General features: G+C 47.7%; 1 protein-coding gene across 1 annotated transcript in view; it reads left to right on the top strand.

Moving 5' to 3' along the window:
- The window catches only part of LOC308482783 (uncharacterized protein), a 232,402-nt gene that overhangs the window by 145,605 nt on the left and 69,187 nt on the right, over nt 1–17,610 (top strand). Inside the window, exon 8 of the mRNA XM_081016291.1 lies at nt 14,447–14,481. Within this exon, the coding sequence (XP_080872417.1) occupies nt 14,447–14,481 (35 nt within the window). The remainder of the gene's footprint in view (nt 1–14,446; nt 14,482–17,610) is intronic.

The raw sequence follows: 17,610 nt of genomic DNA, 5'->3' as shown, positions 1-17,610 counted from the left end.
ATCATACCACAGATATGCATGCCACCCAAATACATTGTTAAAACCTTCTAGATCCAACACATCAGTATTTTCAAGAAGCAGCCATTCTCTCAGCCAACAAAACGCGGCCGATTCATAATAAAGTTTAAGGTCTGGCAGGGCAAATCCACCTCTTTCTTTAGCATCGGTTAATATCTTAAATTTTATTCGGGGCTTCTTGCCCTGCCAGACAAATCTAGAAATATCTCTCTGCCACTTCTTGAAACAATCAATTTTATCCAAAATTTGCAATGTTTGGAACAGAAACAGCATCCTTGGCAATACATTCATTTTTATCGCAGCAATTCGGCCTAGCAATGATAACTTCAGATTTGACCATATTTCTAAATCCTTTTTCACTTCCGACCAGCATTTTTCATAGTTATCCTTAAATAAATTCACATTTTTAGCAGTCATGTTGACCCCTAGTATAATGGTATGGGGTTGCTCGTGCGTAAGTTGCCGCCTCTCCTGGCTATGTTGCCTTGTTAAACCTTTCTGTCTGGACAGCCCTTCAATTTGTGGCTGCCTCAGTCGCTAGCAGAATCCATCAGTGGGCGTTTCTTAAACCTTTTCCAACATAAAAGTTGTTTGACACCCAGTCTCCTCCTACTTTCTCTGCGCGGAAGTCTTCTGCGCAGGGAGGGCGTGGGTAACGGAGGACCAGTGCTCTCCCCGCTGGTGTCCGGTGAAGAGTCTGGGAGCCCTCTCGCCGATTCCCCCATCTGCCCCTCCTTATTCCTGGTGTTGCACTGAATTGCTTCCCCATCTGCTGAGCTGCCTCTCTCCCTTCTGGGCCCTTCTCCAGCATCATTAGAGAGTCTTCCCTCCACCTCTAGCTCCGATGTCAGTTCCCTGACATCCACCTCCCCCCCAGGACCCCCTCCACCCCCGGCCCAACCTGTTGATCCAACTTCGTCCCTTTCTTCGGCCGACGATGCGGGGAACCCCCGGAAGGAGCTGTCGTCATCCTCAGAGGATTCGAAGCCCGCTTCTCACCCGTTCTGACCCCTTCCCGCCGGGTGGGCCTCCCAGTCTGATTCTTCTTCCTCCGAAACCTCTCCTCCCTCCTCCTCGGAGGCAGGAAAACCCACAAAATCCTCTTCATCGTCTGTGGTTCCAAATTGCTCCTCCCAGAATCTCGCCAGTGGTTTGGGTTTGCCCGGGAACAGGCGGTGGAATTCCTCCACCAGATACCCGTCATCAATTGCCTCCGCGGGAACCCACGTGTTTTCCGACCCGGGTTCTCCCTCCCAAGCTACCAAGTACTCCACCTGGCGTCCTCGCCACCTTGAATCTAGTATTTCCGTGGCCAAGTGGTGGTGCTCCCTCTCTTCTACCTGCGGATGTGTGGTGACTTCTCCCTCTCGCCCCGGGAATTCCCACCCCTCCCTGTACGGTGAGAGTAGGGACCTATGGAACACCGGGTGTATTTTCATGCTGTCAGGCAACTTGAGCTTGAATGCCACGGGGTTCACCTGCTGTGTTACTTCAAACGGTCCCAGCCGCCTGGGCTGCAACTTCTTGCACCCCCCCTTAAAGGGTAACCCTTGGGTTGACAACCACACTCTGTCCCCCACCCGTATGGTCTCCCCTTCCCTACGGTGCTTGTCTGCCTGCATCTTGTAAATTTCCTTGGCCTGCTCCAAGTTCATCTTAAGTTGCTGGTGCAGGGCCTCCATTTCTTCCACAAACTGCTCTGCCGCAGGTACGCTCCAACTTTCCTCCCCACTCCCCGGGAAGGCCCTGGGGTGACACCCATAATTGGCCATGAACGGGCTCATTCCCGTGGACACATGTTCAGCGTTATTGTACGCAAATTCAGCCAGCGCTAGTTTCTCCACCCAATCGTTCTGCCTCTCGCTGACGTAACAGCGTAGGTATTGCTGGAGTATACTGTTCGCTCTTTCTGCTTGCCCGTTGGTTTCCGGGTGTCTCGCCGTCGAGAAGCCCACTTCGACCTGTAGCAAGCTCATGAGCTTCCTCCAGAACCAGGAAGTAAATTGTTTCCCGCGGTCGGAGATAACCCTCGAGGGAGCCCCATGCAACCTGAAGATGTGATCTACAAACAACCTGGCTGTTTCCTCTGCCGTAACCGCATGTGAGCAGGCTATAAAATGGCACATTTTTGTCAGTAAATCGACCACTACCATGACTGCTGTCTTTCCCTGGGACTTGGGCAGATTGGTCATAAAATCAATGGACACCACCTCCCAGGGTTTTCCCGGCGTAGGTAAGGGTTCCAGTAATCCTGCGGGGGCAGCCCGCTCCCCCTTTGCCCTTTGGCAGCGGTCGCAACCCCGTACATATTCCCGTACATCCTCCCTCACCCTGGGCCACCAGAACTGCCTGGTGACAAGCATCATGGTTTTGTGCTGTCCAAAGTGTCCAGCTGTGGGGTTGTCGTGGAGTTGTTTGAGTACCTTCCCCCGTAGGGTCTCCCCCGGTACATACAGCGCCCCCTTATAGTACAGCACCCCTTCCTTCTCCTCAAACCCTCCCTGGGTTTCTCTTCCGTCTCGGATTTCCCGGATTTAAGTTTGTGCGAACACGTCGTTTCTAGTGAGTCCGGCCAGTTCTCGTTTCCCCACCAAGATTCCCACACACACCCACCGGTCCTCGGGGATCACGTGTCGTATCTCCGGCGGCACCTCTCCTTCCCAGTACTCTGGCTTCCTGGAGAGAGCATCTGCTCTCACGTTTTCCTCCTCTGGTACGTATCGGATTTCGAAGGAAAACTTGGAGAACTCCTGTGCCCATCGAATCTGTCTCTGGTTGAGTACTCGTGCGGTCCTCCAGTATTCCAAGTTCTTGTGATCTGTACAAACCTGGATCTTGTGCTGCGCCCCTATTAGTAGATGGCGCCATCGACGAAACGCCGCATAGATCGCAAGCAGTTCACGGTCATACACAGTATAGTTTTGCTCCGATTTGCTCAGCTTTCGCGAGAAAAAGGCACACGGCTTCCATTCCTGCTTGCTCCTCCCTGGCTGCAAAAGAACCGCCCCAATGGCTCTGTCGGACGCGTCGGTCTCTAGCCTCATGGGTTTCTCCAGATCCACGTGCAGGAGCTGCTCTTCCGATGCGAACGCCTTCTTCAGTCTTTCAAAGGACTGCTGGGCTCCCTCTGTCCAGACGAACTTCCTTTTGCTACTGAGACAATCTGTGATGGGCGCTGTCAAGTGGGCGAAGTTCTTGATGAACTTCCTGTAGAAGTTGCTGAACCCTAGGAACCTCTGCACATCCTTCCGGGTTTTGGGAGCCTTCCACTCCAGCACTGTCTGCACCTTGCTTGGGTCCATCGCTAGGCCTTTGTCTGACAACCTGTACCCCAGAAACTCGACTTCTCTGGCGTGAAACTGACATTTTTCCAGTTTGACCCACAACTGGTGCTTCTGCTGTCGTTTTAGCACTTCCCTGATGTCCCTGACATGTTGCTCCTCATTGTCTGAATAGATTAAGACGTCGTCCAAGAAGGCTACGCAGTTCTTGTACAGCAGAGACCCCAGCACGTGGTGCATGGATGCTTGAAAACAGGCGGAGCCCGACTGTAATCCAAAAGGCATAACTAGGTACTCAAAGGCCCCTAGGGGTGTGAACATTGTGGTCTTCCATTCGTCCCCTTCCCTCATCCTAATCAAATTGTATGCTCCCCTGAGGTCCAGCTTGGTAAAAAATTTCCCTTGCCTCACCCGTGTTAAAATGTCGTCAATCCTGGGCATCGGGAAGGTCACGGGTTCCGACACCAAATTGACGGCCCTATAGTCCACAACGAGCCTGGGTTTATTTGTGTCCTTTTTGTCCACAAAGAACACCGGACTGCCCCCCACCGCTTTCGATTCTCTTATGAAGCCTCTTTTCAGGTTCTTGTCAATAAATTCCCGCAACTCCTTCATCTCCCTGTCCGACATGGCATACAGTTTACCCACCGGCAGCTGCGCCCCCGGGAGCAAGTTGATTTGGCAGTCAAAGGGCCTATGGGGGGGGTAGTCTATCCGCCTCCTTCTCGCTGAAGACCTCCTGCAGGTCAGCATATTGTGGTGGCACCTCCCCTTTCCGCTCCACAGCTATCCCAGCCACCCTGGCCACGGTCATTCTTGGGGTTTTCCCCCCTAGACAGTGTTCCAAACAGTAAGCGGACCCAAAGGTGACCGTCCTCTGATGCCACGCCACCACTGGATCATGTTGTGCTAGCCAGCTCATCCCTAATATTATTGGGGGCCCTGCCAGTGAGGCGACGTGAAAGGCGATGGTCTCCGAGTGCCTGGAAACCCTCATTCTCATTGGTGGGGTCTGGTGTGTCACTTCCCCTCCCAGCAGCTCTCTGCCATCAATGGTGGTTACTTGCAAGGGGAAATCTAAGGGCAGCAGGTGGAGCTGGTGCTCTAGTGCAAAGTCCTTGCTGAAGAAATTGCAGGAACTGCCTGAATCCAACTGCCTGAATCCTTTCACCTTGACTGGGTGCCCATTTGGGAGTTCTAGCACCACTTCTATGGCTATAGCCGCCCTGGGGGGGTCTGGTTGGGGCACTTCTATTGGTTGCTGGCCTGGCTGCTATGCCCACTGAGTGGCAGCCAAGCGTTGTCGTTTCCCGGCTCCTTTCCTTTTTCCACCTCCTCCTCACCCCCTGCAGCTCCCACCATTCCTTGCCAGGCCTTTCTTTGAGGGCAGACCCTGGCAAAATGTCCTGGCCGCTGGCAGAGGAAACACTTCTTATTAGTTTCCAATCCTTTCCCTCCTTCTTGCGACCGTCGCTGGAATTTGAAACCTCCCGCGCGCGCACCCCATCTATTTCCATTGGCTCCGCCGGCGGGGAAGGCTGCCTTGGTATTTCAGGAATGCGGTAGTCATGGTAACGTTGCTCTCTCCCTTCCCGCTTCTCCTGTGCCCGCGCTTCCTGCCTTACACCAATCGCAAGCACAGCCTTGGTCAGCTGATCCATCGACTGCGGGCGGGGTGCGCGGGAAAGCTCGTCCTTCACCGTTGGGGACAACCCCTCCTCGAACAACATTTGAATGGGTTCAGAGTCCAGTTCCCACCCGAGCCGGTGAACTAACATGGCAAAGCGTGACCAGTAGTCTCTAACTGACTGGTGCCCCTGTTTACAGTTCATCAGTTCCCGCCGAGTCACACTTTGCTGCACATCACTGGAGTACATTGCGTCCATCGCCTGGAAAAATTTCCTCAGGTCCTTCAAGGCGGCATTCTGCGTTGCCATTAGGGGCCTGATCCATTCCCTGGCCTCATCCTGCAGATGCCCAAAAATATAAGCCACCCGCTCCCCGTCGTCTGCAAAATCATTCTGCTGCAGTTCCAAAGCGTACTCTATTTCCGTCTGGAACGCACTATAGTCCTGAGGCTTCCCTCCAAATTTGTGTACCAGTCCCGGTACCTTCCTTGCTACGGGGGTGGGTCTGACCTGTGCATCTTGAGCCCGCCTTTCGTCCAGCCGCGCCGTTAGAAGAGCCACATGCTGCTCCAAATCTCGGTTCCTCTCCACCAGATTTTGCACTCCTGCTGCTCCCTCCGTGGCGCCAGCTTCTCCGGTTTTGCTCATGATGCTGCCTGCCGCTGTGCACAAGCAACGTCAGGGACTGACGGATTGCTATAATGGTATGGGGTTGCTCGTGCGTAAGTTGCCGCCTCTCCTGGCTATGTTGCCTTGTTAAACCTTTCTGTCTGGACAGCCCTTCAATTCGTGGCTGCCTCAGTCGCTAGCAGAATCCATCAGTGGGCGTTTCTTAAACCTTTTCCAACATAAAAGTTGTTTGACACCCAGTCTCCTCCTACTTTCTCTGCGCGGAAGTCTTCTGCGCAGGGAGGGCGTGGGTAACGGAGGACCAGTGCTCTCCCCACTGGTGTCCGGTGAAGAGTCTGGGAGCCCTCTCGCCGATTCCCCCATCTGCCCCTCCTTATTCCTGGTATTGCACTGAATTGCTTCCCCATCTGCTGAGCTGCCTCTCTCCCTGCTGGGCCCTTCTCCAGCATCATTAGAGAGCCTTCCCTCCACCTCTAGCTTCGATGTCAGTTCCCTGACACCTAGGTATTTCACTTTCTTGACCAATGTTAATCCTGTCTCCTTCTGAAACCTCTCTCTTAAAATCCCTGTCAGATTTTTCTCTAAAACCTTAGTTTTCATCTTATTCGGCTTAAAACCCGCAACCTGACCAAATTCTTGAATCAATTCCAATACTCTTTTAGTACTAGATTCTGGCTCATGTAATGTCAGTACCAAATCATCGGCAAATGCTTTCAATTTGTACTGTTTAACTCCAACTTGTATACCTTTAACCATTTGGTCCCTTCTAATCATGTTTAAGAGAACCTCCAAGACGGATATAAAAAGCAATGGGGAAATTGGGCAACCTTGTCGTGTTCCTTTCTCTATCTTAAATTCTTCCGTCACTACATTATTTACTATTAATTTAGCCTTTTGTTCTGAGTAAATTGCACCTATACCATTTCCAAAACCTTGGCCAACCCCCATCCCCTGTAAATTCTTCATCATAAAACTCCAGGAAATATTGTCAAAGGCTTTCTCCGCGTCCACAAATATCAAAACTGCTTTAGTGTTAATATTCACTTGTAATTTTTCTAAAATACTGATTATATTCCTCGTATTGTCAGACAAATGTCTGCCCGGGAGAAAGCCCACTTGATCTTTATGAATTTCTTCTACTAGTACTTTTTTTAATCTTTTAGCCAAAATGTCTGCAAAAATTTTATAATCCACATTAAGCAAAGATATGGGGCGGTAATTCTTGAGCTGTGTCTTTTCGGACTCTGTTTTCGGTATAAGTGTGATGTATGCTTCCTTCCACGACTCTGGTGCCCTTTTCCCTTCCAATATTTCATTACAGACTTCTTTTAATGGCTGTACTAACCATTCTTTCAAATATCTGTAATATCTTGAAGTCAAACCGTCCGGTCCTGGAGATTTACCCAATTGCATATTCTGGATGGCCCCTTCTACCTCCCGTTTTGCGCAACTTCAGGTTGCGCACCATGCCGAACCCGGAAGTACCAGAACAGGTTACTTCCAGGTTTCGGCACTTGCGCATGCAAAGAAGCGCCGAATCGCACTTGCGCAGACGCGGCACTGTGGGTTGCGAACGCTGCTGGTTGCGAACGTGCTTCCTGCACGGATCATGTTCGTAACCTGAGCGTCCACTGTACTTGATGGGGACAGACTATCATCAGCACTTAACTCCAGGGCTCAAAAGTCTGCTGTGGCTGCCCATACACTACCGAGCCAGGTTCAAGGTTCTTGTACAACTATGCACTTTTTGATGAAAGGCTTTCTTCAGTCTTGGGCTGGACAGCCATTCATATATAAGGCAAATCGAGGACTGTTCTCCATAATGCAGGACACATGGCCACCCATCTAAATTTCTAGATGTGCGTAGGGCTGCCATATGCCCAGACATTAATGTGATTTCAAAGGCAGAATTGACGTCTTGGGGAAATTCTGAAAGGTGTCGCTTTGTCCTGGAACTTGTCAATAAAAAAATCATGGGTTTTTGGGATGTTTTTGTAAAAATAAAAAAAAGCAGCTCCACAACTTTGGGGTTTGTCGGAAAAAAAGCTCAACAACGTTTGGGGTGTGCTGAGTTTTTTTAAAATATGTGGGTAACCTGTAACCCTCCAGATATTGCTGAACTACAACTCCCAGTATCCCTGCAACTGCAAATCCCAGCATCCCTGCAACTAGCCATACTTGTTGGGGCTGATGGGAGTCATAGTTCAGCAACATCTGGAGGGACAAGGATCCCCCGCACCTGTTCTAGCATCAGGTAGAAGCTTGACAGCAGCATTTTGAACTCACTGAAGTTTCTGGACTGTTTTTAATGGTAGTTTTTGGCATAGAAACAACAAAGAAGAAGGAAGAGGAGAGAGAAAGAGAGAGAATACACACACACACACACACACACACACATTTCAAATAAAAATTCATGACAGCTTTATGATTAACTGATTATAAAGGGAATTAAGCTTGCTGCTTCCCTTTGAGCACTTTTGAGGTGCCGTTCATGCTCAAATTAGAGCTGGCAGACAGGCTGGAGAGAGAGAGAGAGAGAGAGCACACACACACAAACAGTGCTCCTGGCTCTTGTGGCTGACACCGTTTCTGACAGCTCCAGTACATCCCTGACACCAATTTACAAAGATTGCAGCCGAAACAAAAACATTATCAGATCTGTAATTGTTCAAGACAAGGCCAAGGCCTTTCCCCTTGACGCCTTCTTGATGCCAGAACAGAACAGGGTGCGTCATGTTTCCCTAGTGCCCTGGCAGGAGCTCTCTTACGATATCAACATTTGATTTGCTGCTGCTTTTTTTGTGTGTGAGCAGGACTTACCCATAATATTAGCAGCAGCGGCACTGCTGACTTCTTAGCCTGCCTTAGGGGAGGGCCCTAACTCAGTGGTAGAGCACCTGCTTTGCATGCAGAAGGTTCCAGGTTCAATCCCTGGCATTTCCAGGTAGGGCTGCGAATAGCCATCATCTGAAACCCCGGAGAGGTGCTGCCAAGTCTGTGTAAGCAATACTGAGCCGAATGGACCCCAATGGTCTGACTTCTGCTCAGTGTAAATTAGCTTCCTATATTCTTGTATTGTCCTCTGTTTCCTGGCTCTTTCAGCTCCCCTTTCTGGAGAAAGATTCAGAGGTGCAAAGGAGGTAACTAGATAACATTCATGGGGGGGGGGGTGGATCTTGCCTTGAGTGCCGGGTCATGACCCGCCCAGGTGTGCAATTAAGGCATGCTTCCAGGTAAGGGGAGATCTTGATTGGCCTTTCCCAGTTAAGAGGGCCTAGTTGGGATGTATGTCATATAAGTCAGGCAGGAAAGGCATCTGTGTGGGGCTCCATAACACTGGTATAAACGCACATGTACGTCACTCACCAGTCCTTTTAAAAATACGGTTCTGGCCCCCACCACAATGCAACCTGTCCCTCTGGCATCCCTTGCGAACTCCGGAATGTAGCGTCTTTCCCTTCTCCCCTCCCTCCCTCCAACCACCGTGATATTATTGAATTGGCAGACCAAAAAATGCCAACAGATGCCACTGGGTATAAAGAGACAGGTGGTGCCGGTGCGTCAGAGAAGGGACTTCCTCCAGAAACATGGCACTTACTGAGGCATGTGGGCTGCCCGCTGCCTTGTGACATCTCTCTCCCTTTCCTTGTGAGACAGTCCTCCTGTCCGTCAGAGTAGGCATTCTGCCACTCCCACCAGGTGGCTATTGCAGAGGCAGAAAACAGATTTTATTTTATTTTTTGCCTGGAGTTCTGTGTCCTGCTCTAAGCCAGCAGATCTGGACTCTTGCGTTCTGTTTTGTTTTTGTCCCCCCCCCCCCGCTTTTTCAACCTAGGCTATTTTATTCGGTTCCATTTCCTTTTTTGTTGTTGGTTATGTCACGGGAAGATTTCTAGTTTCAGCAGGAGCTTGCTCAAGTAGTGACATCTTGTGCTGCCAATCTGTTGGTGTACTGCACATTCCCAAGCAAGAGGCAGACGTCAAACACACACACCCCCTAATGAAATTCACACAGGTGTGAATATTAATATTATTATTATTAATTATTATTATTAATAATAGAATTTATTGGTAACTTTACCTTGCCCAGGACAACCCATACTTAAAACCAACCAGATAACCCCCTCAGATTGAAACATTAGAACCAGGGGGGGACACACATCCCCCCCACTTCTAAAAGGCCACAGTTTGGGCTTATCCACACATTGTCTGGTTCTGCTTCTTTCCTCTGGGGAAAACTGCTCTTCAGGGCTCAGTCAGACAAGTGGCAGTTTGGGTTTTCCCAGATTGCCATTTGTTCCAATCTATCATTAAAAAGCAGGTTTTCCCTTGGAAAGAAGTGGGACAAGGGAAAAACCACTCTGACCCGTGTGGGTCAAGCAGAAAAATGCTTGGACCCATGTTTCTAGACAATGTACAAGTAGGAGTGTGGATAAGCCTTTAGTTAAAGGCCAAAGGCAGGCATCCCCAAACTTGGCCTCCAGATGTTTTGGGACTACAATTCCCATCATCCCTGACCACTGGCCCTGTTAGCTAGGGATGATGGGAGTTGTAGGCCTAAAACAGCTGGAGGGCCGAGTTTGGGGATACCTGTTATAGAGGAAAGTTTTTGCCTGGCACTTAAAGAGAGGTTGCATACCTTTTAATTTAGGCATGTCCAAATGTCACACTGAACAAAGTTTCAAGATGTCCCTGCGCATGTACAAGTGTCTGTGGGCAGAGGTGTACACTTGTTGACTTGTACAGGTCAACTATTTGTGTACACAGACTGCACACTCACTGAATGTTGCCTGTGAATATCTGTACAAGTGTGGAGCTCAGCTAATGTACACCTGCTGAGTGCAACTTGTGAACACACCTTACATCTCTCTCACACAAGAGCAGAAAAGGCACAGGAAAATGTTGACTCCACCCATATACAACAATGGCCAATGCCACCTAGTGACTAAAGTATATAATGATGCCATGCACCCATTAGGAACCTTTTGTGGAAATGCACAATTTAGAAACCTGTACATGTGTCTGAGGGTACTCTTCTATATACCCAGTGTCTTGGCTCCCAACCTCAGATACAGTAGGCTCTGCTCAAGGAAACCCAAATGTTTTACTGAAGAGGTCAGCACACTGTTTAAGCTCAGAGTACAGGCTGCAAGAGGGGAAGGACTGAGCTACAATGGTAGAGCATCTGCTTTGCAAGCAGACAGCCCCAGGTTCAATGCTGGCATCTCCAGGTGGGTCTGAGAGATTCCCTTGCCTGGAGAGCCACTGCCAGCCAGTGTAGGCAGTACTGAGCTGGACAGACCATCGCTCTGATTCAGTACGAGGAAGCTTCCTAAAGTAACCATGAGGGAGTTTTTTTCTCCATTTTTGAAAGGCTGTTTTTAAAAAAAAAGTTTCATCTTGAAAGCACTTTCTAGTGATGAAATCAGAAGGTGTTTCATCCAGAAAACTGTCATTTTAATATATATATATATATATATATTCTCATCCATTAATCTGCTCCAGGGCTTTTTTCCAGCTGGAACTCACAGGAACTCTGTTCCGGCACTTCTCAGGTGGGCACCATTGCCATTCTAAGAGAACAAGGGTGAGTTCCAGCTCCTCTTTTTCTAGAAAAACAGCACTGCATCGTTTGGGAGCTTGTGTTGGGAAAGTGGTGGTGTGCCACATCAAAGCCAGGAACTTTTGCCGCATTGTGGCCCCTTTTCACCTACACCGCCAACCCCCCCAGGGGACAACTCCACACAGACAGGCCCCTTTGAGACATCCCCCACTCCCTGCTTCTTCTTCTTTTTTGTCACACAGTTCTCAACTTCCTCAATCTAACAATCCTTGGTTTTGCTTGCTTGCTCCCCCCTCCGGCTCACCCACACCCAACTTGTTTTTCCTCCACTGCCATCTCCACACGGGGCTGCTTCTGTGGCCTGCTATTACGAGCTCCACTTTGCAAACCCACCAACTCTTGCAGCCTTGAAGGGTTCCAGGAAATGTAATTAAAGGCAGAATGTAGCCCCTGGAGATTTCTGAGGCGGTAAAGGGCACTCCCTCTCACCCTGAAACTCTCCATTCTTCTTCCCGCACACGCTTTAATCGGTTGCTAAGGCAGTGGCTGCGCTGAAAAACAGTTTGTTCCCTTTCTCCCTTTCTCTCTCTTTATTATTGTGTTTATGAGCAGGTGGAACATAAATTGCTTGTTTTTCCACACAAATAGCTAATAGGAAAGAGAGGAGGAAAGCGGGGAGATGGGGAGGGGTGAATGAAAGCGCCCCAGCACCACAACATGGCAAAAGGTGGTGGGTTTAAAAGGAAAACTTACTTGGGAGAACATTCCACAACTTGAGCATGAATAGACACACGGGGGATGACTGAGGTAAACAAAAGGCGGCCATGGAAGGCCAAGACCAGGTATTCAGAGGGTTGGTTGGGAGGGGAAGGGAAGAAGAATGAGGCACGTTGGTTGGGTCCTTTTCAGCCTGCAAGGCCAGCCAAGCTGAATGTGAGAGGCCTTCTTGAGCTCTTCTGCCTCGCTGTCGACGTCATTACCTTGACATTCGTGTGTGTTCCCAACAGCTCACAGAGCTGACGTTTGGCACGGCGCGTTTTACCATGTATTAGACACATTGCGCTGCTGAGGAAAACAAAAGCAGCTGAAGTGAAGAGTGTGTGGGAGTAAATGAATCACTTAAAAGTGTGTGTGTGTTTGTGTGGAGGGGTTGTTCTAGAAGAGAGCAGATCATCGCCATTCAGAGAGTTTGTTCTCGCCAGTGGGCAGCATTTCAAAAGATAGGCTTATCAGGGCCCTTGGCGGAAGATCATTTTGTCCTGTGATGTGGCGATACGTAGTCTTTGGTACATCTGGCGAATGCAAGCTTTTTGTGAGGAATCGTTTTTCCTCATGACTGATGCTATGGCTCGGAAAATAGAACATCCACGCCATATTTCCTTAACACCTACTCGGTTGGCAGAAGTGCAAGAAGGAAAGGGGGGTGGGATAAATTGGTCTCATAAGATGTCTGTCGATCTTTCTGCGATTATTTTTATTCTATCATAGATAAATGGGTCTGTGTCATTTACGACCCACTTATGGTGGCTAGGATCTCCTGTGACTCAAAAGACTGATAAGCAGGGGGTTTGGTGATGTCACAAATTCGCCATTCGTGATGTCAGAAGATGGTGATAGCACAGACTTGCCATATCTTGTTGGAGGGGAGGTATGATGCACTAGCAGTCTCATGCCCGCTTAATAATTCTTAAAAAACCTAAATAGAACCAGTACAGTTTTGAAATCAGTACAGGTTTGAAAGGGCCAGGCTGCCATCTTGATTCAAAATGACATTCAGTTATATCCAAATATAGATGGAAATCTTCTCTTTGATTGTGGGAGCCATCATGAAAAATTCAGTTACGACATCTTAAGATGTGTCCAAATGCAGAATGAGCAGACAAACCACTTTCTAGAATATATAGTAGATAGGTTAAGAACCTATCTACTGTGTGTAAAGCTGTGTGTACATGTGTAAAGCTTCGATGGATTAGGCTGAGGGCCCATCTAGGCCAGAATTCTGTTCTGACAGTGGCCACCCAGATGCTTATGGGAAGACTGCAAGCAGGACCTGAGCACAACAGCATTCTCAACACTTGTGATTCCCAATAGCTGGTGTTCAGTATCATACTGCCCTCCAACAGCAGAAGCAATATACAACCATCATGACTAGTAGCCTTTGCCATCCATCTCCTCTATAAATTTGTCTGACCACTTTTTAAAGCTATGCAACAAGGGTACAGTGAATAAGAATATACGGAGAGCCCTGCTGGGTTAGGCCACTGGCCCATCTAGACCAACATCATGTTCTCACAATGGCCAACCAGATGCCCATTATGAGAAGCCTGAAAGCAGGACCTAACAGCTCCATTTCCCACTTGTGGATTCCCATCAACTGGTATTCAAAAACACATTGCTTCCAACAGTGGAACTGGAATGCAGCCATTGTGACTGCAAGCAATGGCCAGCAACATTTTCTTGCAGGATACACTTGTATTTTATCATTATCTCTTCCTGCGGGGTTTGAGATCTACAGTTTTTCTTGTCTGTATTGAAAATTGCTGACATTCTTGTGATGTTACTTCAAATCATGAAATGACTGGGGTGGGGAGTATTTATTGAGGAATCCATTAATCTCAAGTATACCATATTTGTATAGCAACCAACCATCTTTGTATAGCAACCATCTCTGGCAGCTTTAGATACAAGTTCACAACAGTGCAAACCTTAAATAGAATTCTCCAAGTCCCATCCGCTGGCTTTAGCTGACTTATGCTCTCGAACCCATTTAGCAAGAGGATTAGAAACATTTGAGGCTATTAACTACCTTCCATCTATGTTGCAATTCCATTGGCTAGTAGAACATCATCTGGCAACCGGCTCCCAAGATCAGCTGTTCTTTGTTCAAAGAAAGAAATCCATTTTTACATCTTGATGAATACTGTATTAGTTCCTCATGCCATAAAGCCATAAGGTTGTTTCTTTTTTATCTCTGATTCTCAGAAGGAATTATTCAGCACTATTCCAAGCATGGCTAAAACCAGTTTGGTGGGTTTTCAGCTACAATACTGAGGACTGGCAACTTGAATTACAATGGAGGACAGTGGGAGGGCAGAGCAGGGAGGACCTCCTTATTGTTTTAAAAAAATATACATGGAGGGAGTTGCAGGTGGGGCTTGTGAATTATGTTAAGGAAGGACACACATACACCTTCCCCCTGCTAATTTGAGCACCACACTAGTAAGTTGCTTCCAGGGCTGATAAAAATTTTAAAGTGCAGGGATTGTGGGCTGAGCTACTAAAAACCTTTCAGAAATATTTTTTCTTTTATTGTTTTAAATTTTCAGATGCAGACAGGATGGGTGTTCTCTGTATATCACAGGTAAGGTCTCTATTACATTTTATGTTTGTAAATTATTAAAATTGTCTATAAGTGCACTCTGGAGATCAAAAAATATACGCTTCAAAGAAACCCACAGATACTGCCAAATAAAAAAGGGAAATTCTAGCCTCAACCCCCACCCATCCCTTAGAGAACAAGTGTTTCTGAAGAAAACGTTTCTTCCCCTTTTTCTTGTTGCTGTTGCTTTTTAGCATGGCAAATATGCAACCTTGGCATAGAATCTGCTGGGCTTGGTATGTTTTTATCTTGTTCACTTCAGTGGGCTGGATCAAGCCAAAAGTTGCAGTACTAACCCCACTTACCTGGGAGAGAGCCCCACTGAATATCTCTGATTTGACATGGTCAGGATTGCACTATAAGGAACGTAACCAACAAGTTTGTTTATTTATTTATAAAAAAAGTATTTCTGTACTGTCATAGGCTAAAACGTACCAAAGAGGGGTATAGTCTCAAATATACAACATCACTTAAAATAAATGCAGATAATCATTCAGGTGACTAATCAAAAATTTAAGCAATTGCAAAGGCCTGTCAGCACACAAAAATATATTCAAGAGATGCCTGAAAGTCAAGCATGAGGGTGCCTGCCGCATCTCTGCTGGAAGAGTGTTCCACAGCATGGGATGGGCAATGCAAAATGCCTTACTTCTGGCTGAGGCAAATCTGGCCCCAATCTGTGAAATGGGGGGGAAGGGGGGACAGCTAAGAGCGCTCCTCTGGATGATCTCAGTGAGTAGGACTAATGCTGGTATGTATTATTTTTGTTGGTGGATACACAGTTTTCATATTCTTATGTTTTACTTTCGGTTTACTGTATGACACTTTGGATTTTAAACGTGCATGGTGCTCTCTGTTTTGGGGACATTTTGTAAAAAGCAACAAACAAATATATAATAATGTATATACCACTAGTAAAAATAGACCCACTGAAATTAATGGACACAACTAACTTCGGTCCATTAATTTCAGTGGGTCAGTGTGTCTGGTTCTTTCATTATACAGCTTCTGGAGGCTGCTAAAGACACACCTCTTTGCCCTGGCTTGAGGTGTATATTTTAGGAGCACATTTTTATTTATTTATTTATTGGTTGTAAGTTGTTTTAAACTGCTTTTAATGTTGTGTTGCTGCAACCCACCCTGGGACCTTAAGGTGAAAGGCATGAAATAAATTTAAAACAAATATTACTTTGACTTAGAGACAACCCTAAGCTAGTTGAACTTGGGACCTGTTGAAATCAATGGTAGAAATGAGCCATGATTTAAGCCTAATTGATTTCAACTAAACCTAAGTGATGGGACGCGGGTGGCGCTGTGGGTAAAACCTCAGTGCCTAGTACTTGCCGATCGTCAGGTCGGCGGTTCGAATCCCCGCGGCGGGGTGCGCTCCCGTCGTTGGGTCCCAGCGCCTGCCAACCTAGCAGTTCGAAAGCACCCCCGGGTGCAAGTAGATAAATAGGGACCGCTTACTAGCGGGAAGGTAAACGGCGTTCCGTGTGCTGCGCTGGCTCGCCAGATGCAGCTTGTCACGCTGGCCACGTGACCCGGAAGTGTCTTCGGGCAGCGCTGGCCCCCGGCCTCTTAAGTGAGATGGGCGCACAACCCCAGAGGTACCCCTGCCTGTACAGGCCAGTCTTGCCAGACTCTAGGGTTGTGCGCTCATCTCACTCTATAGGCCGGGAGCCAGCGCTGTCCGAAGACACTTCCGGGTCACGTGGCCTGTGTGACAAGCTGCATCTGGCGAGCCAGCGCAGCACACGGAAACGCCGTTTACCTTCCCGCTAGTAAGCGGTCCCTATTTATCTACTTGCACCCGGGGGTGCTTTCAAACTGCTAGGTTGGCAGGCGCTGGGACCCAACGACAGGAGCGCACCCCGCCGCGGGGATTCGAATCGCCGACCTGACGATCAGCAAGTCCTAGGCACTGAGGTTTTACCCACAGCGCCACCCGCGTCCCACTACCTTTACCTTTAAACCTAAGTGAGCTAACTTAGGGTTGTATCTAATGTTAGTCCTCGCCAAAGGTTTATGAGTTCATTGCAATTAATGAACATGACTAAATTTGGTCCATTAATTTCAGTGGGTCTACTCAGAGTAAAAGTTAATTGGCTACAACCCTTCGTCTGGCTCTAACCCATTGGGAATTTCTTAAGCATGCGCTTAAGCTCTTTGCTCCCTCGTTGCTCTCATTAGAAAAGAGCTAACAAGAGCAACAAGAGCGCAAAGAGCTTAATGTTCTTTGGATTGTGCCTACTATTTCATGTAGACTCTTAGTAAATGACTTTTATTTAGTTTTAGAAAACAGAACAATATAGACAAAGTACATTAGAGTAATGTTCGCAATGGCATTTGGGGTCACATTACAAAAGTTCATGTAAGAGAATATCTGAAGAACTGCGCAGTAAGTCAGAATAAAATTTGTATGTCCAATAGAAGTTCTTAGGCACAGAATTATAGAGTTGAAAAGGATCCCTCCCAAGGGTCATCTAGCCCAACCTCTTGCAATGCAGGAATCACAGCTAAGCAGAATGTAGGCTGTTGAGATATGCCCTCCACAATGTAACTTGATTCATTGGAGGTTGTAGCAAATGTCCATCCTAGTTCACATAAATAAAAGGCCACCATCTTAACAACTGAAGAAAGTGTATGCGGTGCTGTTGTGTCAGTGGCAGACCTAAGGTAGTGCTAAGTGACTTAGCAGCTGGTCACCTGACCTACAGTCACCCCACATGACTCAGCCTACTACTCACCTACAGAGAGATATCAGAAGTAGATAGAATTTTACGGGTGATCAGGGCTAGCTGGATATAAAGGAGGATGTGAGGATCCCTCTGTATGAAGGCTATATCCTGACTCGGGGAGAAGACTGAATCTTGGTTGCAGGACAGGCAAGGAAAGAGAAGCCTTTGCTGTAATTGGTGTCCCATTCTGAATCTCTTTATTATTTATTAGTATGTATTTTACTATAGCTCTGCCCACATTAAAGTGCTAGTGTTACTATTTAAAACCCTAAATGGTTTGTGGGTGTTCAGGTTATTTGAAGAACCACTTTTACCCATATACACCTGCCCAGGCCTTATGATTGGCCTCATAGACTGTCTTCCTGCACTG

This window comes from Podarcis pityusensis (genome assembly GCF_964106645.2).
Source record: "Podarcis pityusensis genome assembly, chromosome: 8".
Taxonomy (NCBI): Eukaryota; Metazoa; Chordata; class Lepidosauria; order Squamata; family Lacertidae; genus Podarcis; species Podarcis pityusensis.
Note: the sequence above shows the minus strand (reverse complement) of the source record. Positions and strands in the feature narration are given on the sequence as shown.